The sequence below is a fragment of the Corvus brachyrhynchos genome, unplaced genomic scaffold, assembly GCF_000691975.1.
Source record: "Corvus brachyrhynchos isolate BGI_N302 unplaced genomic scaffold, ASM69197v1 scaffold152, whole genome shotgun sequence".
NCBI classification, from domain to species: Eukaryota; Metazoa; Chordata; class Aves; order Passeriformes; family Corvidae; genus Corvus; species Corvus brachyrhynchos.
Window position 1 is genome coordinate 8,276,469 of NW_008237447.1, and position 16,225 is coordinate 8,292,693.

General features: G+C 36.5%; 1 protein-coding gene across 7 annotated transcripts in view; it reads left to right on the forward strand.

Moving 5' to 3' along the window:
- Positions 1 to 3,719: 3,719 nt before the first annotated feature.
- LOC108446061 overlaps positions 3,720 to 16,225 on the forward strand; it is a 238,112-nt gene continuing 225,606 nt past the window's right edge. For 2 of the 7 annotated variants that reach the window (XM_017731531.1, XM_017731532.1), the window contains exons 1-2: positions 3,720 to 4,257; positions 13,323 to 13,381. In XM_017731531.1, coding sequence (XP_017587020.1) covers positions 4,005 to 4,257; positions 13,323 to 13,381 — 312 coding nt within the window. In that variant the 5' untranslated portion in view covers positions 3,720 to 4,004. The remainder of the gene's footprint in view (positions 4,258 to 13,322; positions 13,382 to 16,225) is intronic. The other 5 variants (XM_017731528.1, XM_017731529.1, XM_017731527.1 and 2 more) reach the window with 5 other exon arrangements.

Here is a 16,225-nt window from a genome sequence, read left to right on the forward strand (position 1 = left end):
CCTATCCAGCTTGTCGTACAGAATCAAAGTCTGTGATTTCTTACATTCCCAGTGTTGTCTTCTGAGTTGCTATATTCTTTGTAGCTCCCAAAATATTACAAATCTTAATTTCAGTCATAGGTTTTCAAAGCTTTATAGGCTATGGGATGAGACAACTGTACCTGCACACTTAGATTTGGTTAAAATCAAAGCTGTTTGGGGAGGGGAAGAGCTCTTTTTCCCCTCCCTCTTCTTTTAAAAAAACCTCAACACTGGCAACTAAAAACTATGTGGTGAATTTGATATATATTAATTCTGCCTGATGTATGTTTTGCAGAAAAGAATTAAAATAATGTGTAATACTATATATCTTTGGATTTGTAAGTCATATGAGTGCTTGTACTTTGTTTCAGTATTAAAACATTATTCATCTTAAGAGATTCTTTTGTTGCACACAGGCATCATTGTGCTCTCTTTTCCCTACTTTTCCAAAGACAACCTTCATCTACAATTTTGCTGAAAGTTTTATGTGCCGTGTCAATAATAAATTCTACTTCAAACTAATTTTGAAGAAAACAAAACAAGTCTACTGATATGACTGCCCCTAAAATAAATATTTTTGAAAGCTTATTAATAGAAGATATATTGCTTAAATTGATGTCATTCAGTATAGCTAAAATGCCACTTGACTTCTGAAACAAATACTAAAGTATATATTTCTTACTAAGAAACTTTACGATGGATTGCAAGTGCAAAGTGACAGGGCAACAATAACATTTGGATAAAAATTGTCACAGGAATTAATGTAACTTGTACTTCACACTTTTTGATATATTTTTCAAATGATCAATGAAAATTAAATGGTTGTACAATATGAAAGAACATTCTCAGTTCCATGTATATTTACAAATCTGTACCTTCATTGTTGCTGGTTCACTCAGCTGAAGATAATAGAATAATTTCTCCTTGGCACATATGCTAGCCTGTACATTGACATGACACCCTAATAAATATTTTGACTCCAGAGCTGTTGTTTGTTGCTGTTTGTCAGGTGGTTAGAATGGTCTTTTGGCTGCCGCTCCTCTCGCGAACTAAAATATTAAAATCTATGCTTTCAATCCAGCAGCTTTCTTACTGCATCTTATACATTTTTCTGACTGCTTATTCTTTCTTTAAAATATAGTACTGCTGTGTGCTTAATGCATGCTGCTTATTCGCCAAAATCCACCTAATTGCTTATGGTGTTTAATAAATACTTACATTGGTTTTATGTTTGCTTTTAAGAACGGCATGAAATTGTATTATGTAAGAGAATAGTTCAGTAACTACCTCTAGAAAGACAAAACGACAGTGTTCTTTTCTGGTTTAGAAAATATAATTAATAATAATTCCATGTGCTTGTTTTTATGCCATTTCCTTGCTGTTTGTTTATGGAACATTAGATGTTAAGTTGTTAAATCGTCTTAACTGCTCTGACATGTAGCAGCACTGAATAAGAGAAAGACTGTTCCAATTAATCTTTATTTTTTATTTCAGTCCAAAATCTCAAATATATAGACTAACCCCTAGTAATAAATATCCTTTTAGAAACACAGTTTTATTAGCTCTGCTCCTAAGCAGTTATTGTGTAATTTTAAAAATCCTAAATATATGAAAATAAACATTTAACTCATGGTTGTTTGAGGTTTTTTTGTCTGTGATTTTTCAAAAAAGATGAACACTCAAAGAACACATTTAGAATCCATGTCTAAAAATAGTTTTATTTTGCAAACTGAATTATAAAAAATTTATAGAAATGTTCTCTGAGATCAATAAATACTTTAATAAAATTACATTAAAATGGAATTTTAAAAGTTACCTATTACTTTAAAAAGTAATTAATCTAAATTAAAAATTCTGTAGACAAAATGGGACATTGTTTATTTCTTTTTTGCCAAGCATCTTAGCATTTTCTGCAGTTTAACTAGCTAAAAAGTCCAGGCATTCTGAATACAATTTTAGATCATAAAAAAAGAGTTGTTTTATGAAAACTGAAACTATAAAAAGATTAAACCTTTCAGAATGCAATACAGTAATTTGTGCTAAGCACTTTTTTTACAAAGCATATTAAAAGGAAACAAACATAAAATACTCATGCAAGTTTACCCATTTACTGTTTAAATATTAAAACAGTGACTCAGAAAAGCAATGTACACACACTAAGCAGAAACTTGTTTTACTATCACAGTTATCTACATCTAAACTTGACATCACACAGCATTTTTAGAAGACACTCAAGTATGAATTTCTCAGAAGCAAGACAAGTTCAGTAAGTGTATCAAAATTAGTTTACCTACTTTCACAGCGCATAATTACTGAAGAAAAGGCATGATCTTATTTCATTTTAGTTTCATGAAGCAGAAATATAGAATAAGCATTTGTTAATATCCATTCCAGAAAATCCCAACTTTTATTTCTCCGCATTTCTTACTTTTCCCCATGTTTCTTCAGACCCTCTTCATATTATTTCTTCTATTTCCAGAAAAGAGAAAGTGGGGGGTCGGGGGGGTGGGGGGAACCCCAACAACAAAACCCCACAAACAATCAGCAAAAGCATAATTGGTTTATATTGCCTTTCAGCTTGTGGCCTGTCCTTGTATTATTAAATCAGATCATACATACTCCCCTAAAATTCAGCTTGGAGTAATCCTCTGCTACTTAAGGCTGGATGAAAAGAGTACTCATTGTGAATTATGTTTCATCTGTCACAATAACCTTCTTTATTCTTTAGTGCACCTCCCCTTTGCCTGCGGCAATTAGAGAAAATAGGTATGCCTTGAAGTATGAGATAGTGGTATCTCAAAAATATATATACTGATGTCATATATAGAAAACCCTGGGTTAGCAGCACCCTGAAGAATATATAAGCCCTTTTTGATGCAGTCCAAATTTTGTTAGAACAGAGTAGAGGCTCACATATTGTACAACGAGTAGGTGCTGATGGCTTTCAGTAGATTATTGTTTTTTTGACAAGCAGTGATCAGAGATTTTACCGTTCCATCAAAAGAAGAGTAAAAACTTGCTTACCGACTGATATAATTTTCCATGTTAGCTACAATTCTGTTTGGGTATTTTTTTAATTCGAAGGTGTTAGAAAATCTTTTTCTTCACTCTTCCCTGAAATTCCTGGAGTTCTGTTGAACTCTTTGACTGAACATTTCAGCTACAGTTTCTCAGTGGTTTAGCCTGATTTTCATAATTTCTTGCAGTGGTGCAGACATTTAACTGTTTCATCTTGAAAATAAAATACATATTAAAAAAAAGGTTGACCTGTGAATATCAAAAATGTTTTTGCACTAGTACAGAAGAGCAAAAATCCATGTTATCAGAAACTCATTTTCCAAATTTTTTGTCTTTCTGTATCAAGAGAAAAAAATAATATAAACTCTTTTAGGGTTCTAGTCACCACTGCCAGGTTATTTTGTCTATTAGAATATCTGTCTTTTCTCTAAGACTATCTAATTTATTGTATTTAACGAACAAACAAAATGCAATTTTTTTTTATTTTTTACTTTCTGAATTTATCTTGGAAGCTTTCTAAGTTTACATTTGTTTTTCTTCTGTGTTATTTTTAAAGCCTTATGGCAGAAAACCTCCAGTCAGTATCTTGTTTTGAAACCCCTCACGATTCTGGGCTGTTCATACTGATTCCAAATCAGCCTCCCTTGCACTTTAAGGGGGCTGATATTCAACTGGGAATGACTAAAAGAGAAAGCACCTTTAAAAAAAAAATTAAAAATTAAGTGCTAAATCAAGCAAGTTAAAACAAATAGATTCTCCTATGAGGCTGGTCTAACATTAAGACACCGTTTTTAAAGTTCCTGAGAAATTACTATACTACAAAAACCAACAATACTTGTGAATAAAGGAGGAGAGTTTGGCCCACTGCACAGGTTTGGGCACAAAAGTGCTTGCTAAGCTATCTATTTCACACATGCAACGACAGAAGGTTCGATATTCATTCGATCGATGACTGAAAAGGCACAATGGCAAAATCGGACGGACTTCTTTTCAAATACAGATCTCCGATGTCCCCCTACAGTCTGCAGTCGCACGGCTGGTGGTGTGGCACAGACGGAGCAAGGGTTACATCAAGGCTGTTCTCTGGACCGTGCAAACGGTCTAGACCAATGACCTGCAGCATCGTGCCCTTTGAAGAAGAGGCAAGTTCAGTCACGACGAAGAAAAATCAAGGCGTACCCCTTTTAACAATAGGGAGCAGCTCGTGGCTGCAAAGAGGTAAGCAGGGGTAAGCAAAAAAGGCATCTGCTTCCATGGTTACAGGCCAAGCATGGGAACCTTGCTTTTGAAGGGGGACGGTTCTCAGGCTCCCTCACAGGCTATGTCATGCATTCTAAGCAAAGGCAGGTTGAGCTGAAATCCGCAGAGTTATTTCAGAGTAAAATGATACGCGAGCACATGGCTGTTAGCAAAAAAAAGTCACATGACTGTTTAGAAGCAGCCTTGCACTGTTTCTGAATCGAGCCTTTCGTTTGGGGCAGTTTCTTCTTCTTTTCTTTTTTTGTTGTCTTTTAGTTTTTTTTCCTCCGCTTTTGCAGCAAACTAAGAAAATTCGGAGAAGATTTATACAAAACAAACATTTGTTTGATACACAAGATTCTGGCTATTCTCCTTCTCTAAAGTGAAAAAAGGTCAAGGGTCAATGTTTTTTCGTGACAGGGCCACAAATCCTTTTGTTAGCATAGCTTTAGCAAATGCTATTTAAAATAAGATTTTGCTTTTCTTTCCAAGTGCACATTATTATAAGTTTGACAGAGTATTAAAGAAATGAATTTCTGTCTCTCTGCAATAACTTTTTTGTTCCAACATTTTGCCAGGTTTTTTTCTTCATTTTTTGGCTCTACAATTCCAGTTTTTAAGATTTGCACTTCTAGACAAGACAACTGAAAATGCACACAAAATCAACACATAATAGTCCTGCCATATTCAGGGGGGGAAAAAAAAGAGAATTATCTGCAGGCACAGGTAGTAAAAATGTGATCAGTGACTATAAGCCTGTGGTGTAACCATTAACCTTTGAGAATCGTTATGTTTGCACTTGTTTCTTTATGCTTTGTTATTCCTTTAGCTGCGACGCGTTACATTTTCTCCTGAAAAATTAAAACGTGCAGTGTATTTGCCTTGGCATAGGTGTGCCTGATTTTTAAATTGTGTTTATTACATTTCTTCTGTGATATTTTAACTGTTTGTGGTTGTTTGTAAATTTTGATGGCTTACTATTTTATTAGAATTTTACTGTTAAAAGAGTTTGCTTTAGTAGCTTCTGTTACATACTTACTATGTGATGGTCTGTATTATTACAAGCTACAGCATTTGTCTTCTTATTATCAATATGAGATTAATTTTATTCCAACTATTCTTGTTAAAACTGGGGGGGGGAAGGTGACAGGGGGGGCAGTGGGAGGGAAATATCTGACAAACTGTGGAACAGAGTTAAAAGTTCCAGAAACACTAATAATTACTCACATCATTTCCATCAGTATTTTTTCCTGCAGTGACCTGTGGTACTTGGTAGAATTTGTATTGCTATCCTATAAATGTAATTAATATTTATGAGTGTATCGAGGGCAGTATTTTCTCAGGGTGTATTCTGAACTTTTGTTGATCTTTAGGACGGTTTAACTCCAGACTGAGGACTGTGTATTTGAAATGAAAGCATGTGTGTGAACTAAATGTAAGTTGCCCTCAAATAACAACAGGCTTTTTTGAAAAAAAGTTTTTGGCCTACCCTGCACATTTATGGGCCAAAATTATCCAAGAAAAAACCCCCAGATTTGCATAGGAAAATATAAACATGCACAGGAAAATATAAATATGCAGCATAAGCAATTAAATGTTAACAGTAAAAAGTAGGAATCCCATTATCTTAAAATGGTCACAATCTGGACTAATTGGATTCATTCTGGATAATTTATGCCCTGCATACTAATTCAGTTTTCAGCTGGACTTTGACATGATTGCAAGCTGTACCTTTTCTCCAGAATGTCCATTAACTAGTCCCATTACCTTAAGAGAAGAATCTGTTTGCTGATCTTTTGTGTAAGCTGTTGGATATAATAAGACATTTTGATATTCCTGCTGAACTATAGATGCATGTTAATGATGGCAGCCATTTTCATATACTCACTGCAGTTTACAAAATCATACACTGTGTGGAAATGTTTTGTGTTCAGCCTTATTGAGGCTATGTGAAATCCTCTTCATTTTTATGACAATGCAATGATAAATTAAAAGATTAAATAATCTGTCATATGTATGGCATAAACAGTGCAAAAGACAGTGCTGTTGTATTTGGTATTCAAACACTGCTTGAAATTATTCTCGTGCTAATAAAACATTCAGTTTAATTTTTTTTTTTAAAGAAGGAGATTTTCTATTGGAAGGGAGATTTTTTTTTTAAGTGGAAGGCTTTCCTCTTGTCCATTTTAATGTAATTGATAAAATAATTTCTAGATTCACAGAAGTCTGCACAGTTTACCAAGGGGAGGATCTGATCTTAATTATATTTGTGATCATTTCTTGAAATAATTACTCTCCTCCTGTAAGGAGCTGAGGAATGAAAGATGTGTAAAACTTGGTGTTGAAGGGAAAAGTTGCATCTCCATGAACAATGAAAACATGATTGTGAAACCATTAATTTTTATTCCTGTTGGTGTTGTTGTAGGGTGGATTTTTACCATGTGTTGATGTCTTGCCCCAAAGTACACATTGTCCTCTCCCTCTTGTGTTGTTGATACTGAGATTCTGAAAAAAAATTGGGCTGTTGCTTGAGCCATGTGCCAACTTCGCACCTGGTTCATTCAAGCTAAAGTTCAGGCTGCCAGTTTGAGGCCTTTTACTTCATTTCAGCCAGTGGTGACTAAGAGCCAGATATTCCTCTTTATTTTTCCCTTTTGGGCCATTCATTTAAATGAAGGAGTAAATAATCTAAACATCGTATTCCCCTTCTTAAATACTTTAAAGATCCTCAAGAATCACCACTGTTTTCTAACCTCCACTGTGATATAGAAGCCAATTCAGCTTCTCTGAATGAAGGTAGAAACCAGGGGGAAGGAGGGGTTTGTTGCTTGTTTTTTAATACTGAAGATTCCTGGATGTTGGGAAGTTCTGTGGTTTGCATAAAAAGGGTTGTCAGACACAATTTCTTTCATAATCAATGCAATTCATGCCTTTGTTATCTTCAGAATGAATTTCTTTTTTTTTTTTTTTTCACTAGAGAAGTAGACAAAGATTTTGCATGGTTTGCTCTAGGCAAGGTTTGCTGTGTCACCAGCTTATTTTAGGGTAGTTTTAGATTGAATTGCTCACTTGAATGAAAAAAAAAGTGTCATCTCTGTCATAGTATGCCAAACGAGGACAAAGAGACCATGATACTCTTGCTCAGTGGAGATGAGAGTTCTGCAGTTTGGGACCACCTTTAAGTAATTTGCACTCTGGCTTTAAGCAATTTTGACGCTGTACTTTTTTATGATATGCAATAATGCTGTAAATCACCATTTCAAGGACAGTAGTTTATTGTGTTGCACATCCTAATAATCTACTAGATAAAGTAAAGGCAGCAAAAACCAGATGAAACCCCAGGTTTTAATCTGGTGATACAAGATGAATTACAGTTGACTGAAATTTAATGAAAAGGCACCTTTTAAACCCAAGGTTTCTAAAAGTGCTTCCAGGTTAATTCCCACTAAAACTCCTTTGATTTTCTTCTCCAGATAATCCTTTTCTACATTATCTTAATGAACCAGAATATTCAAACCTGACTGTGACTTGCTAAGAGCAAGGACTTGGACAAACCCATGGAGCAAAGAATCATCAAAGCTTAAACCACGTGTGTTGCAGCGGGGATTACTGCAACACGCATATATCAAACCAGGAGTCTCGTGGAAAGTGAAGTATATATGGACAGATTCATGGTAGATGTTTCAGAGGTGTTTATTTCTCCAGCCGCATGGCTGGGGCTCAGCTCAGGAACTCTGCAGTCACGGGACCCGAGGGTCCTTGGCGTTATCAGCACCAGGGAACCCAAACCAACCAATGGGGAATGAAGCTGACCAGGGGCAGGGAAACCCCGTGTCTCCCCCCCAGGGCCCCTCTCCCAGGGCTCCATGGCAGGGGGAGGGACCCCAACACATGTGATTTGAATTTTGGTAGCATTTGAAAGCCTCTAGACTTTCCCCCTCAAAACCAAGAGCATTGATAGATCAGTTAAGTCAGCAAAAGTTATTTGGTTTTGGTACTGTACATGGATTTGCTCTGTTATGAACTTGGGAATGACTAACTGCATCAGCTTTGATTTAAGGTACAAAAAAAATTAAGTCTCTCTGGCTCTTGAGTATTCTTCTTGGTCTATAATCCCCACCACAAAAAGCATTAGAAAGTCTGATTAAGTTGTTGCCCCTTATTCAAGGCTCCTTCCAAATGCATTGAATATAAATAACAGATGGAAGATGAACTCTGAAATGATCAGAAAGTCACATTTTCTCACTCAGTGTTGTAGTTCCGTGACGTTTTGAAACGGAAGTTAGTCTGATTCCAGGAGCATCTCAAGTGTATGAGGTTCTTTTCAGGCCTGTCGTTTTCTGAGCCTCTGTTGTTGATAAGTAGAAGTCCCTTTAATGCTTATATCCTGTTCAAAGAAAAGGAAGCTTTAGCATTACTGAAATAATGTTAGTCCAAAATAACCTGATATTTCTGGTAGCTTTTTAACAGAGACATGTAGAACAATGGCAATAACAGCTTTGTTCTTGTGTAGACCCTGTCTAAGTTAAAATCACAATCACAAGTCATATGATCTTCGGGTAAAAAATATTTATTGCAAAGAGCTGGTCATGCCAAGGTTCATAAAATAGTTTTGGCAGGAGGAGACATGAAATATCACAGAATTACAGAATATTCTGAGTTGGAAGGGACCCACAAGGATCACCAAAGTCCACCCCTAAAGTGAGTGGTCTATACAGGGATCAAACTCATGGCCTTGGCAATATTAACACCATGCTCTGACCAACTGAGCTCCTCTCAGGGTCAAGACGATGTTGTTCCAACCTCCCTGCCATGAGCAGGGACACCTTCCACTAGACCAGGTTGCTCAGTGTCCCATCCGACCTGGCCTTGGACATTGTCAGGGATGGAGCATCCACAGCTTCTCTGGGCAACCTGTGCCAGTGTCTCACCACCTTCATAATGAAGAATTTCTTCCTGTCCTTACAAGCCTTTGTAAAAAGTCACTTCCAGCTTTCTAAACCTCTTCAAGTATTGAAAGGCCATAGTAAGGTTTCCCCCAAGCCTTCTCTCCTCCAGGCCTGCCAATTGCTATTCTATCATCTTGTCTTCATAAGAGAGTTGCTCCAGCCCTCTGATCATCTTTGTCGCCTCCTCTGGGCTCTCTCCAATAAGTCCACCTCTGTATTGTTCTGAGAGCCCCAGAGCTGGACACAATATGCCAGGTGGAGTCTCATGAGAGTGGAGTACCGGGCAAGAGTCACCTGCCGGCCACACTGCTTTGATGCAGCCCAAAATATCATTTGCTTTCCGGTCTTCAAGAAGATTCATTGTCCTAAAGTAGAAAACAAGTAGTAAATAATGGAAAACAAGTAGGAAACATGGTTGCTTTTGCCTTTCTAACATTTTCAGAAGACCATTACAATGATTCTTCTTACTTAAAACATGCCTTTTTCTCAGCATTTGCTTCTTCCTTTTTTAATTTCTTTTTCATATTTGATTTTTCCGTTCCTTAACTAAAGAGTTAGTTGTGAAAGAGGGAGTTTTCAGGAATAAAAATTGTCTATTTTATATATAGATATGCCTATGGTAAAATTATTACATCCTGTTTCAGAATCAGGAGTGGAAATTTGCCTTGTATTTGTATCTATTGAAGAGCTCTGGAAGTTATACATTACTGATAAGAATTATTTGTGAAGAAATCTTGTAATGCGTGTACGCTTGTGAGTAAGGTACTTTGCAAACTAGAACAAGCATCCAAAGTTTTTTGCTTAACAATATGTGAAAGAATACATAGTAGACTGCAAAATGAGACCAGTCATTTCAGAAAAGAGATACTTTGAAAAGATCAGTGTATATGATTAATAATGCCACTGTCAAGGACATGTTCATGAGAGTTCTGACCCAAGAAAATAGAATTTTCATCAAGCATGAAAAATCTGATGGTTTTTGGTTTATGAAGGGCATGATGGTTGATGGTCTGACATTAAAAAAGTTTCAGAAATTTCATTCTGAAAAAATCTTTCATATTTCTGTGAAACAAGATCCCTTTGAACCTGCTGTGACTGGGGTTTTGGGTCTGAATGGTAATCCATTTCCCTTGTAGTCCCTTGGCATGCATCATTTTTGGATGTGTGAGGCTAGAGGGAACATCCTACTTGTACTCTTCAGTATCTGTTTATGGACATCCTGTCCATGAATTTGTCCATGAGCCTGAACTATCTGGAATTGAATCCTTTTGGCATTGTGGTTCAAAAAGTGAAGTTGTTCGGTGTTTGCTCTTCTGAGAGTTATTCTGATTTTTGGTTTCTGAGCACCAAGTAGGATAACAAGTGTTCATGATAACTTCTGCTTTGGTGAGTAACTCTACTTTGAATTGTTTGTGCAATTGGTGAAACGTGAAGAAAACCTTCATGACTTTGTATTGGCCAAATCAAACTCCTGAGATACTCAGCCCAACATGTTACTTGCTGCAAAACCTGTTTATCTGTAAAACCTCTTTATCTGTACTAGCACTTCCTTCACGAAGGAAAGAAAAAGTGGTATAGTGGTTACACTTTTTTCTCTTTTATAGCTTATGTTAGGAGGATTTCTGGTAAATTCTTGAGATTCAATGGTAGTCAATTTTTAAATATTAATCCACTGTGAGATCATATAGTACAGTAACTAACTTTATTTGTCTCTGGAGGTGAGGGAAAGTATCAGATTCCTTCTGATTTTAATCTGTTCTTTGTGCAGAAAAATTCTGTAATCATTCAGCTGGAGAAGATGATGATAGAAATATATATTTATGCTTGTTTTTTTTTAAATTTTAATGTTTATCTTTTACTATTCAAACATTTCAAGCTTTTTGCTTAGAGGATGCAGCTAATGAGGTTCAATAGAGATGACAAAAAAGCATCCTGCCTACTTCCCCAAGTCTACATCCTTTTATTTATGATTGATTAAAATTCAACATATTTTGAAATACCTGTTCCTCTTTCTCATGTGCTAGTCTAGAATATCAATTGTCAAACTGTAATTCTGTCAAATCATTACATAAGCACTTGGTTTCTGAGGGGAAACCTTGGTACCTCTAGTTACTGCGGGTTTTAAAAGTGTACTAGAAGAGCCATTTTCAATATGTGATTCGAATGTACCATCTATGAATAATCCAGAGCAAACTTCATAACCAAGAGATGATGGGGAATAGAAACAGGATGAAGTCTGAAAACTTAATTATGTACATGGTGATGATCACTTCTGCTATTATCTGCTATCACAAGATTTTTTAAAGGAAACGAAGGAGCTGACTGTATTAATAAACAACAAAACAAGCTCTTCAGCTGATTCCGTCTAGCTCTCTCCAACTGAGGCATTTGTTTAGGCATGGTCAGTGAAGAGTATTTCTAGAGCACAACAGATTTCATCCAGTCAGAATCTCTAAAAATAAATCAGATGAGTCATGCTGTGAAGTGTCTCTCTGACTCTAAAGGACCTGCAGTGACTAGCTCAGAGATGCTGCTTAAAACTAGGTAAGAGGAATTTAATCCAAAATAACTGCAACACCAGTGATCTGATATGTCCATGAGCAAGTTTATGCCATTTAATGTAGTATCAAGTTAGACCTTTCAGGTAATGAAATAAAATTATTAATGTTTCCATGTGAGGCACCGCAGCAACCTCCCCAGGAATTCCGCCAAGTATTCGGAGTGCCCAGGTGTAGGAAGCATGAACTTAGGTGTAGCAAACAGAGAAGCAATGGGACTAAAACAAACAGTGGGAAGGGAAAGGTTATTGTGAGGGTACTAAAAGTTTTTATTTCTCTTCAATAAAATAAAGGTCAAGAGAAAAGGTACACAGTTGGAGCAGGACAATTGTGAGTGAAGGAGAGCAATCTAATCTGGAGAACAATGCTGGGACAGAAATAATTGGTAGAAAATCAGACTGGAAGTTAGAAGATTTCTAGCCATCAAAGCAGTAGTATTCTGGAGGAGACTCCTAATCAAGTGGTCAGGTTTTGTTTTTCCATACGTGCCTAACTGTTGCAAGGTGGAAAATGATACATTTATGAAAGGGAATGTGAAACACGGTTGCCTCTCATACAGGAGCTTGGACTGAGTATGCCACAACTCTGATCCTAGAAGGCGATGTGTATGCATGACTGCACTTATTGAAGTGACAGTAATTATGCTGTAGATATGCCTATACTATCAATGTGAATATGTTGTGGTGCTTCTTTAAACTTGTAATTAATACTAATTGAGCTCTCAGAAACTGAAGGGTTCCTCGTTTAAAAATCCTGTGCTTTCTCTGAGTGTAACAACAGTTTGCTAACTTATCCCACTTCTTGAAAAACTCCATGCTAATGAAAGAAAGGCACTAAATATGATCTGTTGATTACAAACAGCTCAGAGGATTTCTTACTGGGTAAGATAAATATCTTTTGCCAGAATAGTGGTTCTGCTGCATGTGTTTTCTCTTAGTATTGTATTTATTGTACTGGACATGTGATTGTAGATTAATACTTTCCCTATACATTCTGTTAAATGCAACTTTGTGTTTGCTGTGAAGATGTTAGTATGAATGAGAAAAAATATAGGTTTTGTACATGAATTCATTCTATATGTTTTCTAACAATCCACAAAGAGAAAACAGAATTTTTGGGTGCTAAAATTCAGTCTAGGAAGAGTTGGTTACTTCATAAAAGTAATGAAATCGTGAATTTATTTGCATGCAAAGCTCAGCACACAACTAAATGTGCATCCAGCAAGAGAGTCCCCCCAGTCTGAGATGTGCTGAAAGGTTGTAGGGCCTGCAAGACAGAAGATGTTGTACCACCTTACTTTGTTGTTTCAGCTACAGGTATATGACAATTCCCTTAAATTTGTAAACCTGTTAAAGTTCATCAAGTCTTGTAAAAAAAAAAAAAAGCTACCTCTTTTTTGTCTTTATATTGTGTATGTGTGGGATATAACACTATGTCTTTCTTTGAAACAGGTTTCCTTTTGGAATACCAGGTGAAACTCAGATAGTTTATTGTACGAGTCCTGTATCCCTGTTCTGATGTGCTGTGTCTCTTCCAGGTGTACAGCTGCCATTCCATCTCACAGCAGGACTGTGTTTGCTGCTCCACAAACTGCAGGTAAGCCCTGAGCCCACTGCCCAAAGTTTGTGTCCCAGTCACCATGACCAGCCCCTGGCAGGTGAAGCTGAGGGCAGGGCAGCTGCTCTCCATCCCACAGCGGCTTTCCCAGGACAGCGAGGGGACGCTCCCTCTGCGTTTCAAATGGCTCCCAAGGAGCTCAGTCATGGTGCCTCTCCTCACAAAGCAGGGCTGGGTTTTGAATCAAAATGGGGCATTGGACCATGTAGTTTAAACTCGCAAGGTTTTACATTTTGTGCTGTTATACTCCCTTGCATTTTGTCTTTGCAGCAAGAAATTGTTTTTATTTAATCCACTATTTATCTTCATAGCAAGAGTGCTCATTTCATGAAATGAAGTATCAAAATTTGTGCCTTTTACCAGATTTAAATTTGACCAGCTTCAGCTTTGAGCCATTGTTCCATTGTTTTCTGCTGGCAGTTATAGGTGGTATTTGTTTTCCTATGATTACTGCTACATGTTTGTTCAAGTCAGCTGAAATATATCTGACATCTCCCAAGACTTTCACTGTAACGTGTTCTCCAGTATTCAGTACTTGTGCCTCTTCCTTCACCTCTATTTTTCCCATATCATTTTCAAAATATGCAGAATTCTCTAAATGTAACTGTAGGATTATTACTGATGCTTCAGTTGGAGGAAAAAGCAGTTGTCTGTCGCTGCTACTTCACCATCCCTCGGAACATCACACGGTTGTGCTAAACTTTCTATGCTGGGACTTTATGTTGAATGGTGAATGCCTGTGTTTACTCTGTGTTTACTTTGTCCTCTTCAACAATGACTCATTCAGTTTCTCCTTCCAAGCCAAGGATGGATTTTGAGTTCATGGTTATTCACAAAGTTTTGCATTCTCCACTTCAAATAATTTTGGTTAGGTTCATACTAAAGATTACTTGATACCTTTATTTTTCCTCTTCCTTCAGAAAGAGGACATGTCATAAGAATGACTTATTTTTATGGTGGATTCTGCTCATCCTTTCAGCTGATGTGAATATATAATCTCAGAAGCCATAATGAAAAGTTTATGAACAGGTCTCTTGAACTAAAAAATATCTTGAGAACATCTTCAGTTCAAATGTCACTGGTTTGGGATACTGCTCATCCAGGATACATCCATGTAAATGGGATTTGCATTTTGGTATTAAAAGTGAAATATTCAGAAATATTACCCATGAGTGTGAAAGACAAGTATAAATGGCTGCTTAATGTTTAATTAGTAGAATGTAGTTATATCACTTTTTGCTTTATTTTTATGGTCTTTTCTTTCCATTACTGTACTTACTTGTATTGTATAGCTAGAGAAAATTTTACTCTACTTTCTGCTGAAAAACAACATGGGAAGAAAAAAAAAAGGGATCTAAATCCCTGCTTGTAGGATGGTGGAAGCCAGCTGTCCAAACAGACTGCATATTTGGTCATAAATTTATTGGAAGAGTGTGTTTTATTAATAAGAATGTGCGCTTTTGATATTATCTTTGCAGTCAGAATAAAGCTGAATATAAACCCAGTTAATCACTCTGAATACTAATATTAGTAGAATGGGAGGGAAGTTCTCTTTTTATAATATGGAACATTTTCTTCTGGAAAATTTCTTTCAAAAAATTATAAGTTAAAGAAATGAAAAGGGAACAATGATCTTTTGGTTAGAATCAACGGATCAGTTGCTCCTAGAGCTGGATATCCTACAGAGCAGTCCCCATCCACCAGATTACATTGTTTTTTATGGTGTCTGGACTATGTTGACAAAAACTTTCCTGCTTTTGCCAGTAGAAGAAATTGTCAGCTCCCATATTAAAGGCAATTTAGCCCGTGTATGTAATATGTACTGGCTGCAATATTTTTGCTGCAGATGTTACCCTGGGCTTTTATAAGTCAAGAAATATGCACACTGAAAACTTTTGTCAAACAATTATGCAAAAGGTGTTTATAATTTCCCCTCCTTCTTTGGAGTCCTTTAGTCTCTTTAATCATTAACATATATTGTAAAAGTTCATTTATTATGCAGTTGAAAGTTACCCAGTTATTTCTGTTTGGGAATTATTCTTGGAAAAAGACAATGATTGGAAATAATACCTGTACTTCTCCAATTTGACAAAATTACAGCACACTGAAAAAGAATAATATGGAATGATATGTGTTTAAAAAACGTTGTAGGATATACTGATCAAAGTTGAGCTTAGCTATTAGTAGAACACTTTTCCATTAAATAGAAGGAAACTGAAATAACTCTACTGTACTTGTTCAAAAAGCCAGCTTTCCTTCTTAAGGAAAACCCCAAATATATAGTATGCCATTGTTTGCTGCGCCTGTGGTGACCAGTTCAGGTTATATTAAGTTGAAGTTACTGCCATCTGGTGGGGAAAAGAGTGTTATAGCCCAACCCTTGGCAGCATTTCTGTCAGGATTACATCCTCTGCACCTGTGTGAATGATGTGTTCGTGTGTCTATAAACAGAGATAGATATATCTATATATAATATTAGCATTTTGTTGCTGATTTTGAAAGAAATTTCAAATATTCAGTGATACAGAATGACCTGCTGAATTGGAAATTAGTCAAGTGTAGAGAAATGTGGGAAAGAAAATAGGTATGCAATATGTGGGCTGTGGTCCTGCCAGTGTGCCCAAACTCCTGGACTAGATTAATACCAATAATCACACAAAAGCCTTGTTCCCAGAATATTTCTTCACAGCTGGAGATTTTACACTTTGCGCAGTGTTTCATGTGGCACTTCCTATCATCATTTCATAGAATCATAGAATGGCCTGGGTTGGAAGGGACCTTAAAGATCATTTAGTTCTGACCCCTGCCATGGGCAGGGACACC